Raw genomic sequence first — 23,405 nt, 5'->3', positions numbered from 1 at the left:
GAAAATAAACATTTAAATGCTGTGAAAGAAACAAAATGAGTAAAAACACCAAAAGAGAAACACTCATCTGGGAAACTAAATGGAGGAAAAATGACCTCTAAAGTCTAATGTATTAAATATGAAACAAAAAAAAAAACAATGTGCAAAATGTTTTTTTACGATTTATTTTTATATTTTGTTTAATGGTAATAAAAACAGTTTAATATAAAAAAAAAAATATGCATTTTCTGACAATTCTTTCATATGTCAGGCTTTACAGGACACAGTTCCACTCATTTACTTTGAAGCACAGAGTGCATGCAGAATATTTATGTATTTGATTAAATCATAGTCTTTTGCAGTTTAATAACAGCATTAGACCGTATCATGATATCGATTCCATTTGAGAAATAATCACAGCTGATGTGTGTTTGAGTGGGCAGACACCTCCTGCTACTCATGATCGCTCAATCCTGTTAGAGTCGTCACATGATCTTTAGTGTTCTTCTCTCTGCACGCGTGCTGTACTGTCATGTGTCACAGCTCATATAGTAATCTGATCTTCTCCTCCGCTCTCTATTCCTGTCTGTCTCTCATCAGGTCATGTATGCTGATGAGTTTGGGTAAGACTCGTTCATTCTGTCTCTTTGTGTTGTGTAGTGTCGTCAGTGTTTAGTGTCCCCTCGGGTCCCAGACTCACTGATCCAGACGACAGAGCTTCTGAACACTCACACCCTGAGCAGTCAATGAGACATGAACGAGCACTACTGTTGTGTCGAGTGTGTGTGAGTGTATTCAGAACTAACATCTTATTCCGAGTGGTTTTTAGTGCATTGCTATTATGCCTAGGTATTGATATCGATTTCCTGCTGATTCGTACCGTTTCCAAGTCATTTGGATATATTTCAGTTATAATGTCTATTTCGCTTACATATGAGAGGAATTCTCTCTCAACTAGTGCTGTTAATTATACAGGGGACCTTCTAACTTGGTACATTTCAAAAATATACATTTTACAAATTTTATTTTATAATGAGGTTTTCATCATATTGGTCACATTTTAACTTTTTAAAAATGAGCAAATTCCATGTATTCAATTAATAAATATGTCTTGAAATTGTGTATTATATTTTGTTGTTTATTGTTTATATGCATACTTTTTACTATTTACAAGTATTTACATTGACATGTAGAACAAGTGCTAAAACAGTCCTGTCTTTAAGAACAGTGGAGTGGAGACGCATCTGTGCTATGTGTAAGTCAGTCGATTAAACTTTTTAATCGTGATTAATCGCATAATTTTTTGTATTTAAAGGTGCTGTAAGCGATTTTGCCATTCTGGAATTTCCAGGAGTTGAGCTGTTGAATTAGCCACGCCCCCTCTTTCCAAAACCTTGCACATCAAAGACACCCCACGTCATCCCACGGTTGTCAAAGACAACAGTAGCAAAATAGCGCCCTCAACTGACAACTGGTATGAAAAGCATGGCATTAAAATGGCTTTAAGCCTAAATAATTCACTGCAATTACAAAACTATGAGAACGTGCAAAATGATTGACAGGCAGAAAGCGTCATAGACTGTGGCTCGTGGACACATTTTTGTTTACTGTTTACAGAGTGTAGAGCGGTGAGATATCTCACGACACTTACTTCAGTAATATCTTTCAGGAGTAGGAGCATTTTTTTCATAACTTTCAAAGAAAAATCGCTTACAGCACCTTTAACTGTGATTAATCGCAGATTTAGAAAGTGCTGAAATATGACACCATATATACATCTTTTCCATTTAAAAATGCATTTTTTCCTTCTTAGGAAAGAAAACAAAACAATATGTAACAATATAATGCTTTATTAACATTTTCAAACAAAGCCTTCCACAGTATAAAGATAGAAATGCTCTAAAATATCACCAATTCAAGTAACATTAAATGTTTCCCAAAGTGTAAGTGGGAGTTTGAGTAACTGAAAGAACGAGTCTCACCGTAGGTTGCATATTTATTGCAATGGACATTAAATCTCGCATCCTCCACAATATTAATCTGCCGGTAGATTGTGGGTATCTGCTTTGTTACAGCAATCATGAAGCTGCGTTCATTAACTCCACATGAAAAGCGCTTGCAGACAGAAACGTCTCATTCTGCGTTTTGCTGATAGTTAAGACTTGACGTGCTTCTGTGGTAATTAAAATGCGCCTTACATAGGCTGAACAATACTTGATTTCTGTCACAAGTTCCATCTAGGCTTATTTTGTACAACAAATAGCGCTAAGAGGTTCTTTCTCCATCGTTTTATCACTGACAGTGCATCACTGTGTTGAAGTGTGTGTTAGTGTAATGACTCCAGACGGACACATCACACAAGTTACGCTCTTCTGACTAGTGTTTATGCTGGTTTATGTTATATTAACGGTAAATGCGTGATTAAGAAAAATCAACGTGTTAAACTTTTTTAATTAATCGCATATGTTAATATGTTAATTATTAAAGCTCTAGTAATTAGATTTTAATGTTTATTTTTTGTAGGTTTTGATAGGTTTTGACTGTAAAGAACAGAAAGGATATTAAAAGAGACATTATTCAACGATAAATGGATTGTGTGGATCTCATCTTTGGACACACATCATGGAACGAGTTAAACCAAACTTTTACTCTCAACATGCAGTGAAAAGATCTCGTTGCTGAACTTCTTCATTACTGTATTACTCAATCACTGCTGGTATAAATACACTTATACCAGACATCTTTAGTCCCATAGTGTAGTCCAAAAGAGAGGGGAAGATGAAAATTGTTCCACCAACGGTTTAAGAATTCGTTCGACATAATGAGAGATGGGTTCCAAAAGCCTTTCATTGGAAGCCACTATAGGACGACCAGCAGATTTATGAACTTTAGGCAAGACATACATGATAACTCCTTAATAAGATACTTCAATTCCACTGAGCTAATTAAGCCTTTATCACCTGCATCATGCAAAAAGGCATCAATCTCATTTTTGAAAAGCGAAGTTGGATTTGAGTCCAATTTCGTGTAATAGATATCATTTGAAAGTTGTGATTTAATCTCAGAGATACAGTCGTTTTTATCCATTAGAACCAAACCCCCGCCCTTATCGGCAGGTTTCCAAATTACATTGTGTTTCTTTTGAAGCTGCATCAAAGTCTGTTGTTCTTTCAAGACACAATACTCGGGCTTGGGTATCTTCAGAGTTTTATCAATATCCGCATCAACCAAATTACAAAAAGTTTCAACTGCTGCGTTATTAACAGGAGGGCACAAATGACTTTTAGCTCTAAAGGATTTATTCCCAGACAGTGGCTGATCTTGTCTCTGTACAACATCTTTATGGTAAAAGTATTTCAATTTCATGGATCTATAGAATTTAAATATTTCAACTTTCAGCTGAAAGGGATCCGTAGATGTTGGAGGGACATAAGACAAACCTTTGTTGAGCAGCTGTTCTTCTGCAGTAGAGAGGCTGGTGTTAGATAAATTGAAGATTAAGCGTCCTCCACCGTGTCACTCCTGGCACGTGTGCCTCCTCATCAAGTGTTGTTCTGTCGCTGTTGAGGTCTCGACAGCCAATGATGGGCGATTGGATGAATCCATTGGTTTTTTCCCATGTTTGAATTGTGCCGCCTATAAGAATAACAACAGAAAAATCAGCTCGTTTAGGAGCCATAAAACAGACAGCGTATACAGTATAAAACAGTTTGTCATTTGTAGTTCTGAGAATGTCATTTATCACATTTCTTGTCCATGCAACAAACAATATGTGGGAAAAACCAAATTAGAACACGTATAATTGAGCATATGAGCACCGTGAGAAGGGAAGATCAAAAATCTCCAACTGCACGCCACTTTTTAGAAGCTGGTCACTCGATATCTGCTTTAACTTTTGGTTATTGAACAAGTTAAACGAACACGTAGGGGGGGAAATATAGAACGGATACTCCTACAGAAAGAATCCGATGGATATTTCATTTAAAATCTTTACATCCTCTGGGAATAAATGAACATTTGTCTCTCAGCTGTTTTCTATAGGATTATTATGACGCATCTTTAGTTGCACATGCTTATGATTTGAATCATGGTATATTTGCAAATATAACTACGTACAGTTTACTTATGGAAATACGTGTAGACATTTTTGAATATCGGGTGATTGTTGCACTATGCCCATGTTTTTGAATGATGCATGATCAACATTTGTATTGACATAATTGACATTTCTCGAAATATAATGTATATATGACACAAAATTCCTCACTGATTTGTATGCATACAACAATTCTTCTTTGAATAATTAATATTATTGGTAAATGGTTGTGATATAATAATATAATGGGTAATTTTTGTACATGTAATTTGTGTCTCTATCTCCTGATATATACAGGTAGATTCTTGATAACTTGTTACTTTAGTAATATATGTGAATGCTGGAATACCATATAAAGAGGCAATATATGTCTATAACATTTAGCTAACATTTGTATATTTTTAAGTCTATTCTATTAGGACAAATACGGTAAATACTCCCTCTTTATAAATGGAATCAGGTGTGCTATTGTTAACGGGACACTAATGATGATATAAATCAAAAACTCTTTGTCTTTGCACTGAGCACTTTTTGCACTTTTTTGCCTCTCAATAAATTAGAAAATTGTAAGACTTTTTCTGCACATTGTGTGCGAGCTTCCCCTCTCTTTTGGACTATAGTATGATTTTTTGAGCTTATGCACCAAAGCTACTTGAAAATATAAGCCCTTTCAGTATTTGGTGTGGACGTCTTTACAGCTTTTGTTCTGATGTTGGTTTACTACTATTAGTCCCATAGTGTGAAATTTGATCTCATATGTGAGTGATTATGTGAGGGTAAAAGATCGATCATTTTTGCAATTCAGTGTTCATATGAAGATTGCGATACATCTGTAAATCAGTATTTTTACCCAGCCCTAATGGCCATGTGGTTGCTAGGGTGTTCTGGGTGGTTGCTAGGTGGTTTTTTACTGGCCCAAATCAAATGAGTCCACCTCTGCTCAACAAGACTGAGGTATGCTAGCATTCATGTCTGTAGATCAAATTTGTACTGTCGTACAGTACTGTTACACCGCTCAGCCCTACTTTGGACTTAAGATCCAGTGGGTGAATGGCCGCTTGGTTTCAAACCCCAAATCTTTAAATCATCTTTAAGACAGACTTTTAACACTTATAGCCTCAGTGTGTGTGTTTGTGTTAGCGTGCATATGGTCAGCTTATCTTTAAGCTACCTAATGTGGCACATACAAGAGGTGATAATCCGTCTCACAGCTGTGAGATCTCATCTGGTCACCATCTGTTTCACCATCCTCAAGTACATACTTGGGTGTTGTTGTTCAAAGAGAGAGACATGCTAAGACAATGTTTGTGTGTAAAGACAGCAGAAATAGTAAGAGTAGTATGTTAGTATGCACTGCTGCTTGTAGAAAACATCTCTGTGTGTGTATGTGTGTGCATAAGTGCAGTGTATGCAGCCGCGTTTTTTGAAGATCTCAGCTGACATGCCCCTCCCCCTTCTCAGATGGGAGAACAGATTGGCCAATCAGATGTTGGCTGAGTCTAGCAGAGTGTGTGATGTGTCTGTCACTCATCATGAGCCCCTTTCTGTCTCTGACCTTGTAGAAACATTTAGTCATTTACATTTAGTCATTTAGCAGATGCTTTTATCCAAAGCGACTTACAAATGACGAGCATAACAAGCAATTTGTCACACAAAGATCAACAACATCTACAGTGTTGTACTGCCAAGCTCTCAAGGTTGCTGGAGTAGTATAGGCGCTAGCGCAGAAGAAAGAGACTTTGTAAGTGCAAGTTAAGTTCAATAGTAAGTGCAGTTAGTGTGGATTGGTTAAGTGGTCATGAAACAGATGTGTTTTCAGCTGGTTCTTGAATGTTGAGATGGTATCTGCAGATCATGTGGATGTTGGAAGCTTATTCCACCACAGTGGAACAGAGAAAGTGAATGATTGTGAAACAAAGACTTCGAGCCTCTTTGTGATGGGACCACCAGGCACCTCTCCTTCATAGATCACAGAGAGTGAGTCGGAGCATAGACCTGAAGAAGTGAATTGAAATAAGAGTGTGCGGTTCCATTTGCTGTCCTGAAGGCCAGAGTCAAAGCCTTAAATTTGATGCGGGTGGCTACAGGTAGCCAGTGGAGTAGGATGACATTTTTGGCAGATTGAAGACCTGATGCACTGCTGCATTCTGGATCATCTGCAGTGGCTTAAATGTGCTAGCTGAGAGGCCAACCAACAGAGCATTACAGTAGTCCAGTCTTGAAATGAACAGAGTTTGGACCAGGAGCTGTGTAGCATATTCAGACAGGAAAGGTCTGATATTCCTGATGTTGTAGATCACAAATCTGCAATACTGTGAGGTTGATGAGATGTGGGCAGTAAAATTAAGCTGGTCATCTACCACCACTCCCAGGTTCTGAGCTGTTCTGGTTGGTGTTAGTGTAGTTGAACCAAGATGAATAGTGAGGTTGTGGTCAACAGATGGGTTGGCTGGGACCATGAGGAGTTCTGTCTTGGCAAGGTTGAGCTGAAGGTGGTGTTCCTTCATCCAGGCCAAAATGTCAGAGAGGCAGGCAGAGATACAAGCTGAGACAGTAGGGTCATCAGGCTGGAACAAGAGGTAGAGCTGTGTGTCATCTGTGTAGCAGTGGTAGGAAAAGCCATGTCCCTCAGTGACCGGTCCGAGTGATGTTGTGTATATCAAGAAGAGGAGGGGTCCAAACACTGATCCTTGAGGAACACCAGTGGTCAGCTGGTGTGTCTTGGACACCTCTCCTCTCCAGGACACCTTGAAAGATCTGCCAATGAGGTATGATTCAACCCACCCAAGCACAGTTTTTGTAATAACCAGGTCAGAGAGGGTGGACAAGAGAATCTTGTGGACGGGCGGATGATTTGGAGTTAGCTCTCACCAGTCCAGGGTTTCAGCTACTGACAAGAGGGCAGTCTCTGTTGAGTGTCCTTTTTTGAAGCCAGATTGATGTCTGATGATTAGGTTGTTCTGTGAGAGAAAAGCAGACAACTGGTTGAATACGACACTCTCAATAGTTTTAGGCAGGAAAGGTAGGAGAGAGACTGGTCTGTAGTTGTTGACGACTCTCAGGTTATGTGTTGTTTCTATGAGCAGAGGGGTTACTCGAGCCTGCTTGAATGTATTAGGAAAGTTTCCAGTTGTGAGAGATGTGTTGATAATATGTGTGAGTGCAGGTAAGATTGATGGAGAGGCAGATTGTATAAAATGTGAGGGGACAGGGTCAAGTGGACAGGTGGTAGGACGGTTAGAAAGAAGTACTTTGGAGACCTCAGTCTCAGAGAAAGGAGAGAAAGAGGAGAACAGAGGATGGGATGTTGGAAGAGAGTAGCTGTGGGTGTTAGGTGTAGAGAACTGGCTGCTGATGCTCACTACTTTGTCAGTAAAAAATGTGGCAAAGTCATCAGCAGTCAGAGAAGTAGAAGGATGTGGTGGAGGAGGATGGAGAAGAGATGAGAATGTTGAAAATGGTTTATGTGAATCTGAAGTGTTACTGATCTTATTCTGGTAATAATCCATTTTAGCACTAGAAACGCTGGCGGAAAAAGAGGAGAGAAGTGATTGATACTTGCTCAGGTCCGCTGGGTCTTTTGATTTGCACCACTTTCTCTCCACAGCCTTCAGCTCGGTGCGGTCTTCACGAAGTGTGTCTGACATTGTCTTAAAAAAATGGAGGTTACAGTGAGACACTTACAATGGAAGTCAATGGGGTCAATTTTTGGAGGGTTTAAACAGAAATTTGAAGCATATAATTTTATAAAAGAACTTGCATTAACTCTTCTGTTAAAACTTGTGTATTATTTGAGCTGTAAAGTTTAAATCATAATTTTTAGAGTCATTGTAGGGCTTTAGGGTTTGATGACATTACATCGTCATGAAAATGAAGTTGTAAAATTGGCTACAACTTTACATTTACAGATTGACCCCATTGACTTCCATTGTAAGTGCCGGTTTATACTTCTGCGTCAAACCTATGCCGTATGCTCCTCGCAGTGGCCAAAGCGTTGGTTTGCATTTATAGTTCTGCGTTGGTGTGTCTGCGTCGCTTTGTGAGTACACAGCTAAAATGCTATTGTATTGAGTCAAAAATGCCTTAATATCTGAAATAGCTGTACACAATGGTATTTGTGTATTCAAAAGTATTCATTAAATGACTGAAACCTTAAAAATGAGTTCATCAATGTAGTATTTGTGTACATATTATTTATTATACTGTACATGTTGCCTGCCAGGCAGAGAGACAATTAACCAGGCATATACTGTATGATTGCTTAAATAACAATAAATAAATAATGTGGCATACTAGGATATGTTCTGAAAAAAATGAATCATATTAAAGGTACTGTAAGAAATGTTTTCATGGAAAGGTATGCACATTGTTTTTCCTACTGCCTGAAAGATATAACTGTAATGAAATAAATGTCATGAGATATCTCACCGGTCTCTGTGACAACTCTAGACTCTGTAAACAGCAAAAAAATTGTGTCTGCAGACAATGATGCTTTCGACCTGTCAATCATTTTGTGCATTCTCATAGTATTGTAGTTGCAGCGAATTATTGAGGCTTAATGCCATTTTAATGCCATGTTGTTCATAGCAGTTGTCAGTTGAGGGCGCTATTTTGCTGCTGTTGTTTCTAACAACCATTTCTGCTCAATGTCGGTCTCAATAAAGCTCATTTGGTATCTTTGGAGGGCAGGGTTTTGGAAGGTGGGTTGGGGGGGCGTGGCTAATCCAACAGCTCAATCTCGTGGAAGTAGAATGGCTAAAATTGCTTACAGCACCTTTAAACAATAACTTCTTGCTTGACCAACACACAATAGGTGTCGTTTTAAAGCTTAAAATCTTTACTATGCATTATGTAGTTTAAGTCTTTGGTTCTTTTAATTGTGATGATTTTGGCTCACATTTAACAAAAACCCACCAATTCACTATCTCAAAAAATTAGAATACATCATAAGACCAATAAAAAAAACATTTTTAGTGAATTGTTGGCCTTCTGGAAAGTATGTTCATTTACTGTATATGTACTCAATACTTGGTAGGGGCTCCTTTTGCTTTAATTACTGCCTCAATTCGGCGTGGCATGGAGGTGATCAGTTTGTGGCACTGCTGAGGTGGTATGGAAGCCCAGGTTTCTTTGACAGTGGCCTTCAGCTCATCTGCATTTTTTGGTCTCTTGTTTCTCATTTTCCTCTTGACAATACCCCATAGATTCTCTATGGGGTTCAGGTCTGGTGAGTTTGCTGGCCAGTCAAGCACACCAACACCATGGTCATTTAACCAACATTTGGTGCTTTTGGCAGTGTGGGCAGGTGCCAAATCCTACTGGAAAATGAAATCAGCATCTTTAAAAAGCTGGTCAGCAGAAGGAAGCATGAAGTGCTCCAAAATTTCTTGGTAAACGGGTGCAGTGATTTTGGTTTTCAAACAACACAATGGACCAACACCAGCAGATGACATTGCACCCCAAATCATCACAGACTGTGGAAACTTAACACTGGACTTCAAGCAACTTGGGCTATGAGCTTCTCCACCCTTCCTCCAGACTCTAGGACCTTGGTTTCCAAATGAAATACAAAACTTGCTCTCATCTGAAAAGAGGACTTTGGACCACTGGGCAACAGTCCAGTTCTTCTTCTCCTTAGCCCAGGTAAGACGCCTCTGACGTTGTCTGTGGTTCAGGAGTGGCTTAACAAGAGGAATACGACAACTGTAGCCAAATTCCTTGACATGTCTGTGTGTGGTGGCTCTTGATGCCTTGACCCCAGCCTCAGTCCATTCCTTGTGAAGTTCACCCAAATTCTTGAATCGATTTTGCTGGACAATCATAAGGCTGCGGTTCTCTCGGTTGGTTGTGCATCTTTTTCTTCCACACTTTTCCCTTCCACTCAACTTTCTGTTAACATGCTTGGATACAGCACTCTGTGAACAGCCAGCTTCTTTGGCAATGAATGTTTGTGGCTTACCCTCCTTGTGAAGGGTGTCAATGATTGTCTTCTGGACAACTGTCAGATCAGCAGTCTTCCCCATGATTGTGTAGCCTAGTGAACCAAACTGAGAGACCATTTTGAAGGCTCAGGAAACATTTGCAGGTGTTTTGAGTTGATTAGCTGATTGGCATGTCACCATATTCTAATTTTTTGAGATAGTGAATTGGTGGGTTTTTGTTAAATGTGAGCCAAAATCATCACAATTAAAAGAACCAAAGACTTAAACTGCTTCAGTCTGTGTGCACTGAATTTAATACATGAGTTTCACAATTTGAGTTGAATTACTGAAATAAATGAACTTTTCCATGACATTCTAATTTATTGAGATGCACCTGTAGATGCATAAATAAAATAATCTTGGAGAAAATGCAATGCTACCTCAGATAATTTCTTGTCATGTTGGGGGCAGTCTCTAGTAACACAGCGGACCAATCACAGCTGTTGTGACGTGACACACAGTTACATTCTTGAAAAGGTGCACGTCAGGCTACGGCGTAGCAGAAGTATAAATCGGCCTTAAGTGTCGTAATGTAACCCAGATTTAAAGTTTGTAAGAAATCACAGACTGTTCTGGAAAGATGACAATGGATAATACAATGAGAAAGACTACTTTCTTGGTAGATGTGTTTGTGTGTGTATGTTTAATTAAACACTAGTTAGTGCTTTGGACTGTATCAACAGTCATGGAACTTCATTTACCATTTAAATCCACCCACATCAGTGTGCAGATGTTTAATCCTTATGGTTTTGTGTGTGTGTAGAGAGAGAGAGAGAGAGAGAGAGCATCAGTATCAGTGGGGAGTCCTTATGATGTGAGTGTATTCACTGGAGAGCAGGAGGAGGAGCCTCGTAATCCACTCAGCCAATGGGGCATCAGTGAGTGAGAGTGAAGCTGCAGCCGCATCAGAGAACATCATTCCATTCACTCTCATCCTGCTGCTTCATATTCTACTGGAGCACTTCCTGTCACAAAGGATGAGATCACCGGCCTCTCTGTGTCTTCACTGAGGAACATTTGACATATTTATATTTCCTTTTGTGGCATAAATCCATTCCTGGCTTTGTTTTATTTTTGTGAAGAAAGACACTGAAAGCGAGTGTCTAATGAAGTGGACATTTGTTGGATGATTCCCGCTTGGATGAGATGACCGGAATGCTGCTGTGCTCTTTCAGTCCCTGATCCGTTTTCGGCCACCACAGGCAAGAGAAGAGGAAGAGGAGAGAGAGGGGGAGGGGAGTCTAAGCCGCCCAGAGAAAGAGAGAGAGAGAGAGAGAGAGAGAGAGAGAGAGTTTGAACAGGAAAACCACTGAAGAGAATTCCAAGAGCACCTGTTCATCTGCTATGATCCAGAGTCATGGATATTAACCTGCAGTCGCACCGATTCTACTTCCCACAGATCTACTGTAAGCCCGGCGTTCAGGTCACCGAGGTGAAGATCAGGTACGTTCAGAGGGGGGAATTCTAATTGAGCAGGTGAAACCTGGAAGACGCACGGATGGATTTACGGCTTCTGCTGAGGTTTGCCGAGCTGCGGTTGATAGATTCTCTTTTGTTCTTCCTCTCACAGTCTCACAGGTCTTGAGGAGATGTATAGAGATGGCGCTGTTACCATGGAAGCCAGTTATAGTGGTTCTTGAGCTGCTCATTAGCAGGTGCTCGTTACATGGCGTGCTTCCATCCATCTGTTCTGCTCTTGTCCATTGGTTCACCTTTCATATTATCCTCTTATCTCTTGTTTCTCAGCAGGGCGCATCCATTTTTCCAACAATCGTTTGATTAAATCTGTTTAATGGTTCATACTGTTGTCTATCCGGGATTGGGCATCCTTGTAGACCAGCGGTACTCAACTGGTGTTGTTTCAGGGCACAGATTTTACATTAAGTGGAGACTCAACACAGAAACATGCAAAAGTAACAAAAATATCCTTCAAATCAAACAATTACATTTATCAATATGTATTAACTGCATAGGAGCAACAATATGCAAAATTATTGACATAAGCTGAATTGGAAAATTTACCATTTTGATTTCTAAATGTCTGATTTTCTTCACACACAAAACACATTGTTTTCTCCTCCCTTTCTAAAGTCGATAAAGTAAGCAATAACTGACAACGGACTGTTGAATTATTGAAAAATAATAAGTCAATTATTCCGCTTATGCCACGGTTACCACACCTTAAGACATCGTTCAGGGTTTTATATCAAGACATTTTATGGTTTTCGTCCATAAAACACTCTTGTGAGTGGAACTACTTTCTTCCGCCACGGATTCAGTGTCTTGCGTTGATGCAGCCCAAGCCTCCATTGCTAGTTCGAAAACGTCACTTTAGGACTAGCAATGGAGGAAGCACTGCTTTTCAGCTTTAACAAGGTAGTGTGTGTGTGTGTGTGTGTGTGTTTGTATGTGTGTTTGTGTGTGTGCATGAGTGAAAGAAAGAGAGAAACTGAGAGAAATCGTGTGTGGAATTACCTGGGTTTGATGCGGCTCTCGCCAGCAATAACATCGCTTCAAATTGACCCTTTGTTAAGCCCCGCCTTAAAAGCGTTTCTGACCAATCCTGTCTTAGCAACTGTTGTCCCGCCGCCATTACTCTGTCAAGCTTTGCCTTTTTACAGTGAGAGCCTATGGGAGTAATGTGTGTTTGAGGAATTTTAAGTGGGATTTTATCGAAATGATCCCAAAAATGTAAAAAAATCGTTGTTGTTGGGTCACTTGTAATGGTGACACGTGGGACCTATAGAGGATACATGCATTGTTTTTTTTCTCTCTTTTTTAAAAAAAATCTTGGAATAAATATTGAGAAGAGCATATTATGGATTAAAGTGTGTTATTCCTCATTCCCATTTGAACATGTATGACATCAGCGAGGACACCCTACATTTGCTCCAAGATAAATTAAAGCTAATAACGTAACATTAATGAATTCCTGTATTGATTATTAAAGGTGATACTAAATAAAGAGTTCACAGCATCAAAATGAGTGTATTACGAGACGTTATAAGCAGTTCTTTTCACTTACACTAATGTTATGAGGTCGCTATCAAATGACGCTTTTCTCTTTTCAAGTGGCTGGTTTAATCGTTTGCCTCAATTCTGTTTCACAGTCTGCACAGTTTTCAATCAAATTACTGTGTAATTTAACTATTCTTTTACAAAAAACATCAGATAAATATGCGTTACAATGTCACACTTCATTCCAGCACATTTAAGAATATTATCCATTCTGTTTATGAGAATATTTTGCCAAAAACCGCGCCGTTCACGGCAATCTCCCATTCATTCCTATGGGGAGTCCTGCAGAGTTTGTCAGAGCGAGTGACCGTAACCAAGGGGCGGAGCTTAGCGAAGGGTCAATTGCCAAGATATAAGTATAAAATATACTTCTTAGCATCAGCGAGTGTCGCCATTCTTTAGCTTTTCCTTTGTTAAACAACTGTTTAAAACCCCGCGTTGACTTTGCTCCAGAGTATGTGTGTGTGTCCGCAGGGGTGCTTTCCATTATGAGAGGTTGATTAGGGTGAAATACATTGAAACACTATATCTCAGATAATATAGAAATTGTTGTATTGATCAAGTCGCGGGGCTGCGGCTTTGTTTGTTGGTCATGACTCGAGTCTCTGTGTGTGTATGTGTGTGTGTGTGTGTCAGAGTGTGTGAGACGAGAGCGAAAGAGAGAGAGAGGGAGCGCAAGGATGCTTTTCAACCAAAATTTTAACACATTTGGATATTATAGACATTGTTTGTCATTCTTATCAAAGTACTTAACCAATGTCTTTGTTTTGATTGGTTATATTGCTGTTGTAGCCTGTATGGAACCGTTATGCGGTCAAGACCTGGAACTACTTCATAGTTGTGCGTTTACTGAAAAATAATTGCACAGCTTCAAACGTCTGTCAACCAATCAAAATCAACCATTCAACAGACCCGTGGTATAAGTCTATTTATTTTGCTATTGTAACTGTGCACGATTATATGGTTAGCTTCATTTTATTATTTGCATGTAGCATTGTTTTTTCCTGCTGTCTGTGACCATGTTAGAACAAACAAACCTGTGAAATTATGTCGACCACAGTGCAGTCTCATTAGTCCATAATCCCGCTTCTCATAGCCAGGGATGGACTTAGCACTAGGCAAAGATAGGCATCCGCCTAGCACCCCCAGAAGCCAAGGGCCCCCCAAAAATACAAATAATATGCTTTGTTATTATCATTAATGCTAAATAACGTGTGCTGAAATTTTAAATATCACTGTAACAACACCGATATGATTGATATTGCAGTTATTTTGAGCACCATCAATGCAAGCAACCCCCTTCCCCCTCAGATCAGGCTGTAATAGAATATTCCAAGGTTATTTTGCATCTACACAAGTTGGTCAACAGGTGAAAGTGAGCCAAACCGCTTGCACAGTTTCATGTGATTTCACCATATACTCTGTTACAAGTTACAAGTTAAGCTACATTGTTGCTAGTTCAGTTTGATTTGAATTTGTGGAGAGAAAAAAATTAAACAGAATCGAGACTTCCTAAGGTAACACTGTCTTTCCAAATGGATCAGACTGCTGTAAAGCCTGCACAGCCTACGCCGCCACCCTCCGCTGCTCCCACAAGTACAGAACTCACTATAGACCTTATTCACGCTAGCGCCATCTTTGATTTTTAATGGTAATGACAATGAGGCTGTGAGGGATTGACTTACAGTCTCTTCAATGGGCTGAAGTTTAAAGTGTTGTTGGATCGTTCTGCGGACGAAACATTGAAAAAAATCTTTCCAAGAACATTCAGTATAAAAGAATTCCACACAACATGAGTTGTGGAAAATCAGATGTGATCGGGGAGCTTTATACAGCTTTATACCGTTCGTTCCATTGAAGAGATGGTACGTCTATCCCTCACTGCCTCATTGTCATTCACATTAAATATCAAAGATGGCGGGGCCTGGGTAGCTCAGCGAGTATTGACGCTGACTATCACCCCTGGAGTCACAAGTTCGAATCCAGGGTGTGCTGAGTGACTCCAGCCAGGTCTCCTAAACAACCAAATTGGCCCGGTTGCTAGGGAGGGTAGAGTCACATGGGGTAACCTCCTTGTGGTCGTGATTAGTGGTTCTCGCTCTCAATGGGGCGTGTGGTAAGTTGTGTGTGGATCGTGGAGAGTAGCATGAGTCTCCACATGCTGTGAGTCTCCGCGGTGTCATGCACAACGAGTCACGTGATAAGATGCGCGGATTGACGGTCTCAGAAGTGGAGGCAACTGAGACTTGTCCTCCGCCACTCGGATTGAGGTGAGTAACCGCGCCACCATGAGGACCTACTTAGTAGTGGGAATCGGGCATTCCAAATTGGGAGAAAAGGGGATAAAAAAATCAAAGATGGCGCTAGCATGATTAAGATCTTTAGTCACCAATACTTGCAATACTAAATGTATGCACATTTTTAAATTGCACATAAGAAATCATGAATGGAAACTCTTGATATGCAAATAAACTCTCAAAATTTGCATAAAATGTAATGCGCTGTCATTAAGATGATGATGTGTTTTAACCATTCAGGCACATGTTATGAGTGTACGGTAGTTTGATGTGACTGCCCAATGGAAGGAGAGAGCTTGGTAGTTGGCACACAATTCAGTGAACAAAGCCCTTGACATTCGGAAGTGTCTGACCTCTAGCTGGTCTTTAAAGTGGGTCCTCTCTATCCACCAGTTTTAAACACGGGCGCTCAGGTATAGTTTTAGTCTAATAATTTGATATAGTTAATTAACACAACTGCAGACACATTTTTGTTTGTTGTTTGCACAGTCTAGTGCTGTCACAGAGACACTTATTGTATTTCAGTGATATCTTTTCAGAACGTAGGAATATTTTTTCCATACCATTCCATATACAAATTAAATAATAAAAAGGCTTACAGCACCTTTAAGAGAAAATCGACGTAAATGTGTGTCATTAAAGAGGGCCCCATTCCTGTACTTTGCTAGGGCCCCCAAATCACTAAATCAGCCCCTTCTCATAGCTGTATATTAAACATAAGGGCTGCACAATTAAATGCAATCTGCAGTTTTATTTTATTTTTATTTTTTTACTCTGAATTCTGTGATGTTTAATTCGCTAATTTGATTTGTGTGCATCTTTTGCACACGGACTAGATCTCGCTAATCAGAATGCAGCGTGCAAAAAAGGTATCAGTGAGAACCGAGCAGAAATCGGGAAGGTGAATAAAAAAAAAACAAAAAGGCATAACTGATGCAATCATCTATCGCTTATGCAATGTTGCACAGCCCAGTTCTGATTGACTGTGGCATTGTGCAGTATTTTTGTTTTCGGTGCGGGCAGAACACCTAACACCTGTTTAGGACACAGTGTGAGAATTTGTGAAGGTTGGATGTGATTGGCTCAGACATTGACTGGACAGATACAAAGCTCATTTGAATATCTTTACAGGAATGATCCCTTGCCGAGGGATTGTTTCCTCATTGCTGCAGTTGGTTTGAGCTGTGATGTTGATGCAGATGTGCTGGTGTTTCCTCTGAGCTTCTGATCGACATCTGCTGCTTTCACCACACACACACACACACACACACACACACACACACACACACACACACACACACACAAACACACACACAAACACACACTCTCACACACACACACTCACACACTCACACACACACACACACACACTCACACACACACACACACACAGACACACAAACACACACACGCACACACACACATACACTCACACACACACACAGACACACACACACACACACACACACATATACAGACACATACACACACACACACACACACACACACACACACATATACAGACACACACACACACACACACACACACACACACACACACACACACACACACACACAGACACACACACACACGCACACACACACACGCACACACACACACAGACACAAACACACACACACACACAGACACACACACATACAGACACACACACACACACACACACACACACACACACACACACAGACACGCATACACACACAGACACACACACACACACAGACACACACACATACAGACACACACACACACATGATCATTAATGAGGTTATTAGTACAGTAAAGGACACATCTGGAGACTAAACAGTCAGTTGAGGCATTAGGTCACTTCACTTGTCATAATAAATGTTGTTTATCTGAGCTTCAGTAAAGAATCCTCTTCTTCTTATCAAGAACCATTTTTGGCCGAATATGGTTCTTCAGTATTTGGTTCTTTGTAGAGTCTTGATGTTCTTACTGTTTCATAATTGGTTCTTCAGGTCAGTATTTTACAATTACAATACAAAGTATTAATTAGGGCTGGGCGATATTACAATATATATGGTGGTGACAATATAAAGTGTCAAGCACATATCCATGTGTGCGGCGTGAGCTTATCTATGTGGGCGGGGCTTCACGTGAGACTTCGAGAAACATGGACGGTTTTTCTGGCATTGAAAATTGTTCTGCTGCCACCCAAGCAAATTCAATGACAGTTATCTCATGATCAGTGCTTCAAAAGCACTGAATATCTCACCTGACACGTGCATCTGTTTCACATGAGTGTTGCGCACGCTTTCTCTGGAGTCCAGCAGGCTTTCCGATATTTGTGCTTCAGAGACAGGAGAGCGCAGAGCGGGATCACTCATGCTACTCAATTTTTGACCCAGGAAAACCCCTAATGGAGAAAGACATCTCCACAGAATGGGACGACTACCAAACAAGTCAAGAAAATGAAGAAGAGCTCGTTATTAAAACAAGTGCAACATCTGTGGTGTAGCTTCACTAAAGCCGGCACAGAGCAGAAAAATATCATCTGTAAACTGTATCGCATGATGGTAATTACTCGTAATTCAAGCAATCTGTTTTACCACCTCAAAACGAAGCATGCAATAGAATATTATAAAAGCAAAAAGGTGCACTCTGCATCAATTTGGCTAAAAAAAACTTTACATCACAAACGTTGGCAATGATATTATGCACAAATACTCAAACACCTTATAATGGCCTCTTTCTGGATTTTAACCATTCAAACTGGCATATGATGTCTTCAAAATCTAAGCCCCTAACCAGCTCAGATTCAATGGCAAGCAGGGAAAGTGCAGAAAGCCGTTTCTGTGCCATTGTTGTCCTAAGTTCATTTTTCACTCGTTTTAGAGTAGAAAAAGACCTCTCTCCTTCACAGTTAGTGATTGGCAAGGTTAGAAATAGTCTCAGTGCAACATAAACATTAGGAAATTTTGTCTTAAGTCCATTACGATCAACAATTTGCAGCAGCTCTGCAGGTGAGGTCTTGTCTTTGCTAAAATGTCTGAACTATGTCTGGACTGAGTTCATCAGTCAAAACTTTGTCCAGGTCTTCTGGATATGTGGAGGAGAGTTTATCAGCTCTTATGCGCACATCACTTTCTGTACAGTCCTTGTAGAATAGAACACCAAAATGATCATAGGCCTCTCTGTATGCATCGATCCATTTGGATAGGCGTGATCTGAGCCTGTCCATGATGACATAATATGGCTCGACCTTAAATCTCTCACTCCCATCAGTAAATGTAACTTCATTGTCATCAGAGGACTCGTCCGCAAACCACTTTCTCTTTCTTATGCACCAAACGTCATATTGATAAGACTGAGTAACACTGATAGTGCGAGCGGATCCTTCTACCTCAGCAAACTGCTCTCGAATTGTGCCAACATAAGAGTTTTAATGACTGTAAAAGGCCAACAGCAGATGCTAAGTCCATGTCGCTTTTTTGCAGATGAACGCTTGTTGCCTTAAATCTGCTTAGCACCCTGTCCCACATTATAGTCATCAGCACTGTTTCCATCTTATTCAGCTTACCAACGAGTGCAGCAGCATCACGTCTTGTGTCTGCCTTCTCATCACAATCTTTGGCAATTATTGCAAGTGCTTCTCTAATTGCATTGTAGTTTTCATGGAGAGCTTTGGTGGAGCCGGACCTACAGCTCCATCTTGTGCCAGACAGAGATTTAAGAGTCAAACCAATGTGAATGTCATTGTCATGAAATATCTTATTCCAGCATTGAGTGGATGCGCTACAGAAGGTATAACGTGATTGTAAGAGATCAAAAAAGGATGCGACCTCCTCACAACAGTCATCTGTGCTGTTGATACCAACAAGATTCAAAGAATGACCGGCACAGGGCATGTAGTGAATTAAAGGGTTTTGCATTTTCAGGTGCACTTGAGGTCCGTTATATTTACCAGACATATTGCTCGCATTATCATAGATTTGTCCACGGCAATTTGACATGTCCAACCCCAGGCCTCGCACCATTTTTAGTACACAGATCTGGTATTGAATCTACAATTACAGAGAAATATTTGGCCTGTTAGATTTCAGCTGCTATGATGTTCTTAGTTTTATTGCCCATTAATGAGATAAACTCTTCACAGATTCCAGAGCACAAGTAAGAGGGCTTACCTTTACCCTTCTGTCCATGCTTTTTGATACGTTCTTGTAAAAAGAGGTCAAACTCAGCAATCAGTTCAAGCAAACCCAGGTAATTCCCGTTGTGTGGTGATCCCAGTATTTCATCATGCCCTCGGAATGGAAGCCACCTCTTTCCCAAAAACTTGACAACAGCTACTACATGCCTGAAGACCTCCTTCCAATAGTTTTGTTCCACCTCTATCTGCCGGCAAAGCGAAGCATCCACTGTAGATAGGTGTTTAGATCTGTTTAATTAAGCAAGCATGTGGTGTCGGTGATCAGCACTCTTTTTTGGTCAGATATCCTCTCGGAATGTTACCAGTCACAGAAGCCGTTAATGAATGCATGACTGTAAAAGGGTAAAAAATGGGAAAGGAGGAGGCGGGAACCGGCTGAACAATCAAAGTAATATTTGAATAAGAACTTAAACAAAAAGACACAAACATAAACACACACACTGCAGCTGCATGTGGCTCTTTCTCTCCCGAACTGCTGCATCCGGCTGCATTTATCCCTCTCCTCGGCTGATTACCCCGATTGGGGGCCAGATGTGCATAGTCACGGCCCGGCCCTGCCCTCCTCCTTGTCACACTCCACACTCCTTTGCCTCAGGCTGGGGAACCCCCGGCATGACGTATATCCCCCCCCTCCTTCCCTTCTGGCTGCGCCTGTCAGCAGGCTTTTCCCCACCTCTCTAGAGCTGGGGAGGGGGACAAGGGGAGGGGAAAAAAAAAGAGGAGAGGGAAAGGGCAAGGCAGAGTGACAGTGAGAGAGAGAGGAGAGAACGAGAAACAAATTGTTCGCCGGTTCCCAGACACGCCGTCGCCTGGTCTTCGACCACTCCTTCACCCTCTGGCAGACAACAGCCGCTCCTTCCCGGGCGGACCGGAGTGAGTCCTCCGACCTCTGGCAGATGGAACGCCCCTCTGTGTCCTGGCGGCCAGTAGTGAGCCCCTCCGCCCCTGAGCAGCGGCTCCACCGCTCCAGGTGGCCGGCAGCGAGCCCCTCCTCCCCTCACGGTCGGCGGCCATTCCTCCGCATCCAGGCGGCCGCCAGTGACTCCTCCATGCCCCAGCGGATGGCCGCGGCTGCTCCTTTGGGCGGACGGCAGTGGCGAGGACTCCACGACAGCACATCCCTCCTCCTTCCCGGGTTTCGGCACCAATGTAACAGGGTTAAAAATGGGAAAGGAGGAGGCGGGAATCAGCTGAACAGTCAAAGTAATATTTTAATAAGAACTTAATCAAAAAGACACAAACATAAACACACACACGGCAGCTGCGTGTGGCTCTCTCTCTCTCTCTCCCGAACTGCCACATCCGGCTGCATTTATCCCTCTCCTCGGCCCGGTCCTGCCCTCCTCCTCATCACAATGACTTTTTTTTGCGATGACAAATGTTTGTATGCATAGCAATAAACTAAACCAGTTGACAGGAGGAAAATAGCCATTGTCTAGGCACAATTTCATTGTTTTGGAGACGTGAATGTAATAATTTTTTTGTTAGAGAACGTGTTCTTCCTCCGATTCCACAGTCTCGTACAAATGCTGGATATTTGGCAGCCCGGTTCTGATAGGCTGCAGGCCGACGTTGTATAGCTTCTTCCCTCACTTGCTCTGTAATGGGCCCCCATAAAGCCGGATCAGCAGGAACAATGCACTGATCGTCAGTTCCATCATCCTCCGCCTGGGTGGAGCTCGAGTCTAGCCGTTGGTTGACTGTCTCCTCTGGTTGCTGTTGCTGAGGCTCATCAGGTGCATTGCTGCTTCTCTGCTCAGAGGTGTCATCACTGTCGCTGCTTGATTGTTTAGCAAAGCTAACATTTGTGCCTTCGTTAGTGCTGCTAGCTATCTTGACTTCAGTGGATCCCCCTGGCTGCTCGTGCTTGGTGGTGGCATGAGGAAAAAAACTACATATTTGAGGAATTTTTTGTAAATTGGCTAAATGTATTCTTTCTATCTTTTTTAAATTTTCGTTTGGCACTGCCACATAGTTGTTGCCGCTTGTCCATTACCTCATTGCTTTTTGGCGCTCTGCCTAAGAATCACATTTTCATGCTGTAACGGTTGCGCGTCACGCCTACTCGCCGCAGATGCATGACTCAAGTCTTAAAGAAATAGTGCTTGCATAAATGTATTGTATTGGAATTTTGTATTGGTGATTAATGTCTTGGTGCCCCAGGGCACTTGCCCATTTGCCCATATGGTTAATCTGCCTTTACTTGCATCTTATTCTATACAGTCAGTCAGTCTCTAACATTCTGCCAAATATTTTTTATTTATTTTAGTCATAATGTTTGTCATTTGACGCAAATGTCCTTTAAATTGAGTCATTTTAGTAAATTTTACTCTGACTATAATAGCATATAAATTTGTTTAACAAAAATAACATATTTTAGTTGACAATAAAGTGCAAAATGACAAAAACATGTATCAAACTATTAAATATTTTGAAATATGTATAAACTACTTACTTTCAATTATTGACTTGTATTAAACATTAAAGATAAATATGTTTAATTTGTAAAGTTAAACAAGCTCCTGAAATAATAGTGCATAATGAATATACTGAAGTAGGAGCTACTTTTAGAAGTTAGTTTGTCATGAATTATTCTCATTTATACAGTTTAGGATATTGCGTCATGTGTGGCATGTAATTTAGGTCGAGTTCAGCTGTTCATGCGCTTCATTGTCTGTGCGGATGTAAGTTGTAATATGACGTTAATGTTATTGATATAATGATTAATGTCACATATATAGGGGGCCCTATTTTAAGAGTGCAAGCGTTAAGTGCAGCACTATGCCATAAGTCATAAGCTCAAAGTCAGTGGACATGGTTATGAAGTTTTGTTATTTTCGTGCAAGCATGTGCTAAGTCTAGGCGCAAGAGGGATGGGTCAAGTGCAATTTAATTCTGAGGTTCTTCTCTGGTTATTCCACCATCTGTGTCCTGATATATAGTCCATTCTCTCTTCAGGACTGTTATGTATCAGCTACACGACCATTTGTCCCCGACTGAGACCATGTGTACGCCTGGTATAAAGATGAGTTTTGGGTGATCCGATCACAAATATACAAGCGAGACTTCACCGTTACACCTGGTCGTCTCTTTTGATCACTTGTGTTCGGATTTCAAGAACAGAGTCTCTGATTTCACAAGGACATACATCAAACATTACGTCTGTGTTTTACTGAATGATAATAAAGTGCAAAAAATAAAAAAACGGAGCAGTTTCTCTTAATATTCCCAAACATGAGTTATTTAATTGAGCTTCTAATGTGCCTGCTGCTCATCTCAGTGTTCCTGTTGTACACGTTCATGCATTTGCTTTTTAAAATTTCCAATCGTACACTTATTTCCCTTTAAATCCGCACGGAACCGTACGTTTCAGCTGCCCTTATAGTCATCCCTTTTCAAACAGATCGCCAAAAATGCATCTTACAATGAAAGAAAACTAAATTAATTCACAAACTCGCACAGTTTATGCTTGATAAATTTCTTGATGTTTTCTGCTTTCTAATACCTTGCCCTCCTCTTGCACCCTCTCTATATTTCATTGGCTGTTGCTCATTCTCATCTCTCACTTGTCGTGCAGTTTTGAAAACTGTCGTAGCGTCTCGTCTCAGTCTGTCGCAGGAGTACACACACAACAAGTCCTTTCGTTGTGAGTTCCTAGACTTCTTGACGCAGACCAATCGCCGACTCAAAACATCAAAGGAGACGAGCTTGAGTCATGTAGTGTACACTAGGCCAGTTTCTCAGGAAAATAGCAAATTGCACTTTGTGTCATTTACATACAGTATACCCACAATAGCGCAAACACACCCACGCCCACTTGCGCTTTGCGATGGCACAAAAATTG

The 23,405-nt window shown here is 40.9% G+C and overlaps 2 protein-coding genes across 3 annotated transcripts in view; one reads left to right on the top strand and one right to left on the bottom strand.

Annotated features, from left to right (window-relative positions):
* The window catches only part of LOC127409695 (CLOCK-interacting pacemaker-like), a 287,186-nt gene that overhangs the window by 95,678 nt on the left and 168,103 nt on the right, over nucleotides 1-23,405 (bottom strand). The window lies entirely within an intron of this gene.
* Nucleotides 1-23,405, top strand: part of LOC127409688 (ena/VASP-like protein) — an 89,331-nt gene that overhangs the window by 12,827 nt on the left and 53,099 nt on the right. Inside the window, exon 1 of one of the 2 annotated variants that reach the window (XM_051644432.1) lies at nucleotides 11,099-11,499. The exons of the other annotated variant lie outside the window; for it this stretch is intronic. Within the exon in view, the coding sequence (XP_051500392.1) occupies nucleotides 11,414-11,499 (86 nt within the window). The 5' untranslated portion in view covers nucleotides 11,099-11,413. Of the gene's footprint in view, nucleotides 1-11,098; nucleotides 11,500-23,405 lie in introns of those variants that run through there. 2 annotated transcript variants of the gene reach the window in all.

The sequence above is a fragment of the Myxocyprinus asiaticus genome, chromosome 19 (genome assembly GCF_019703515.2).
Source record: "Myxocyprinus asiaticus isolate MX2 ecotype Aquarium Trade chromosome 19, UBuf_Myxa_2, whole genome shotgun sequence".
NCBI classification, from domain to species: domain Eukaryota; kingdom Metazoa; phylum Chordata; class Actinopteri; order Cypriniformes; family Catostomidae; genus Myxocyprinus; species Myxocyprinus asiaticus.
The sequence above is the reverse complement of the archived record's forward strand: the minus strand, read 5'-3'. Positions and strand labels throughout refer to the sequence as shown.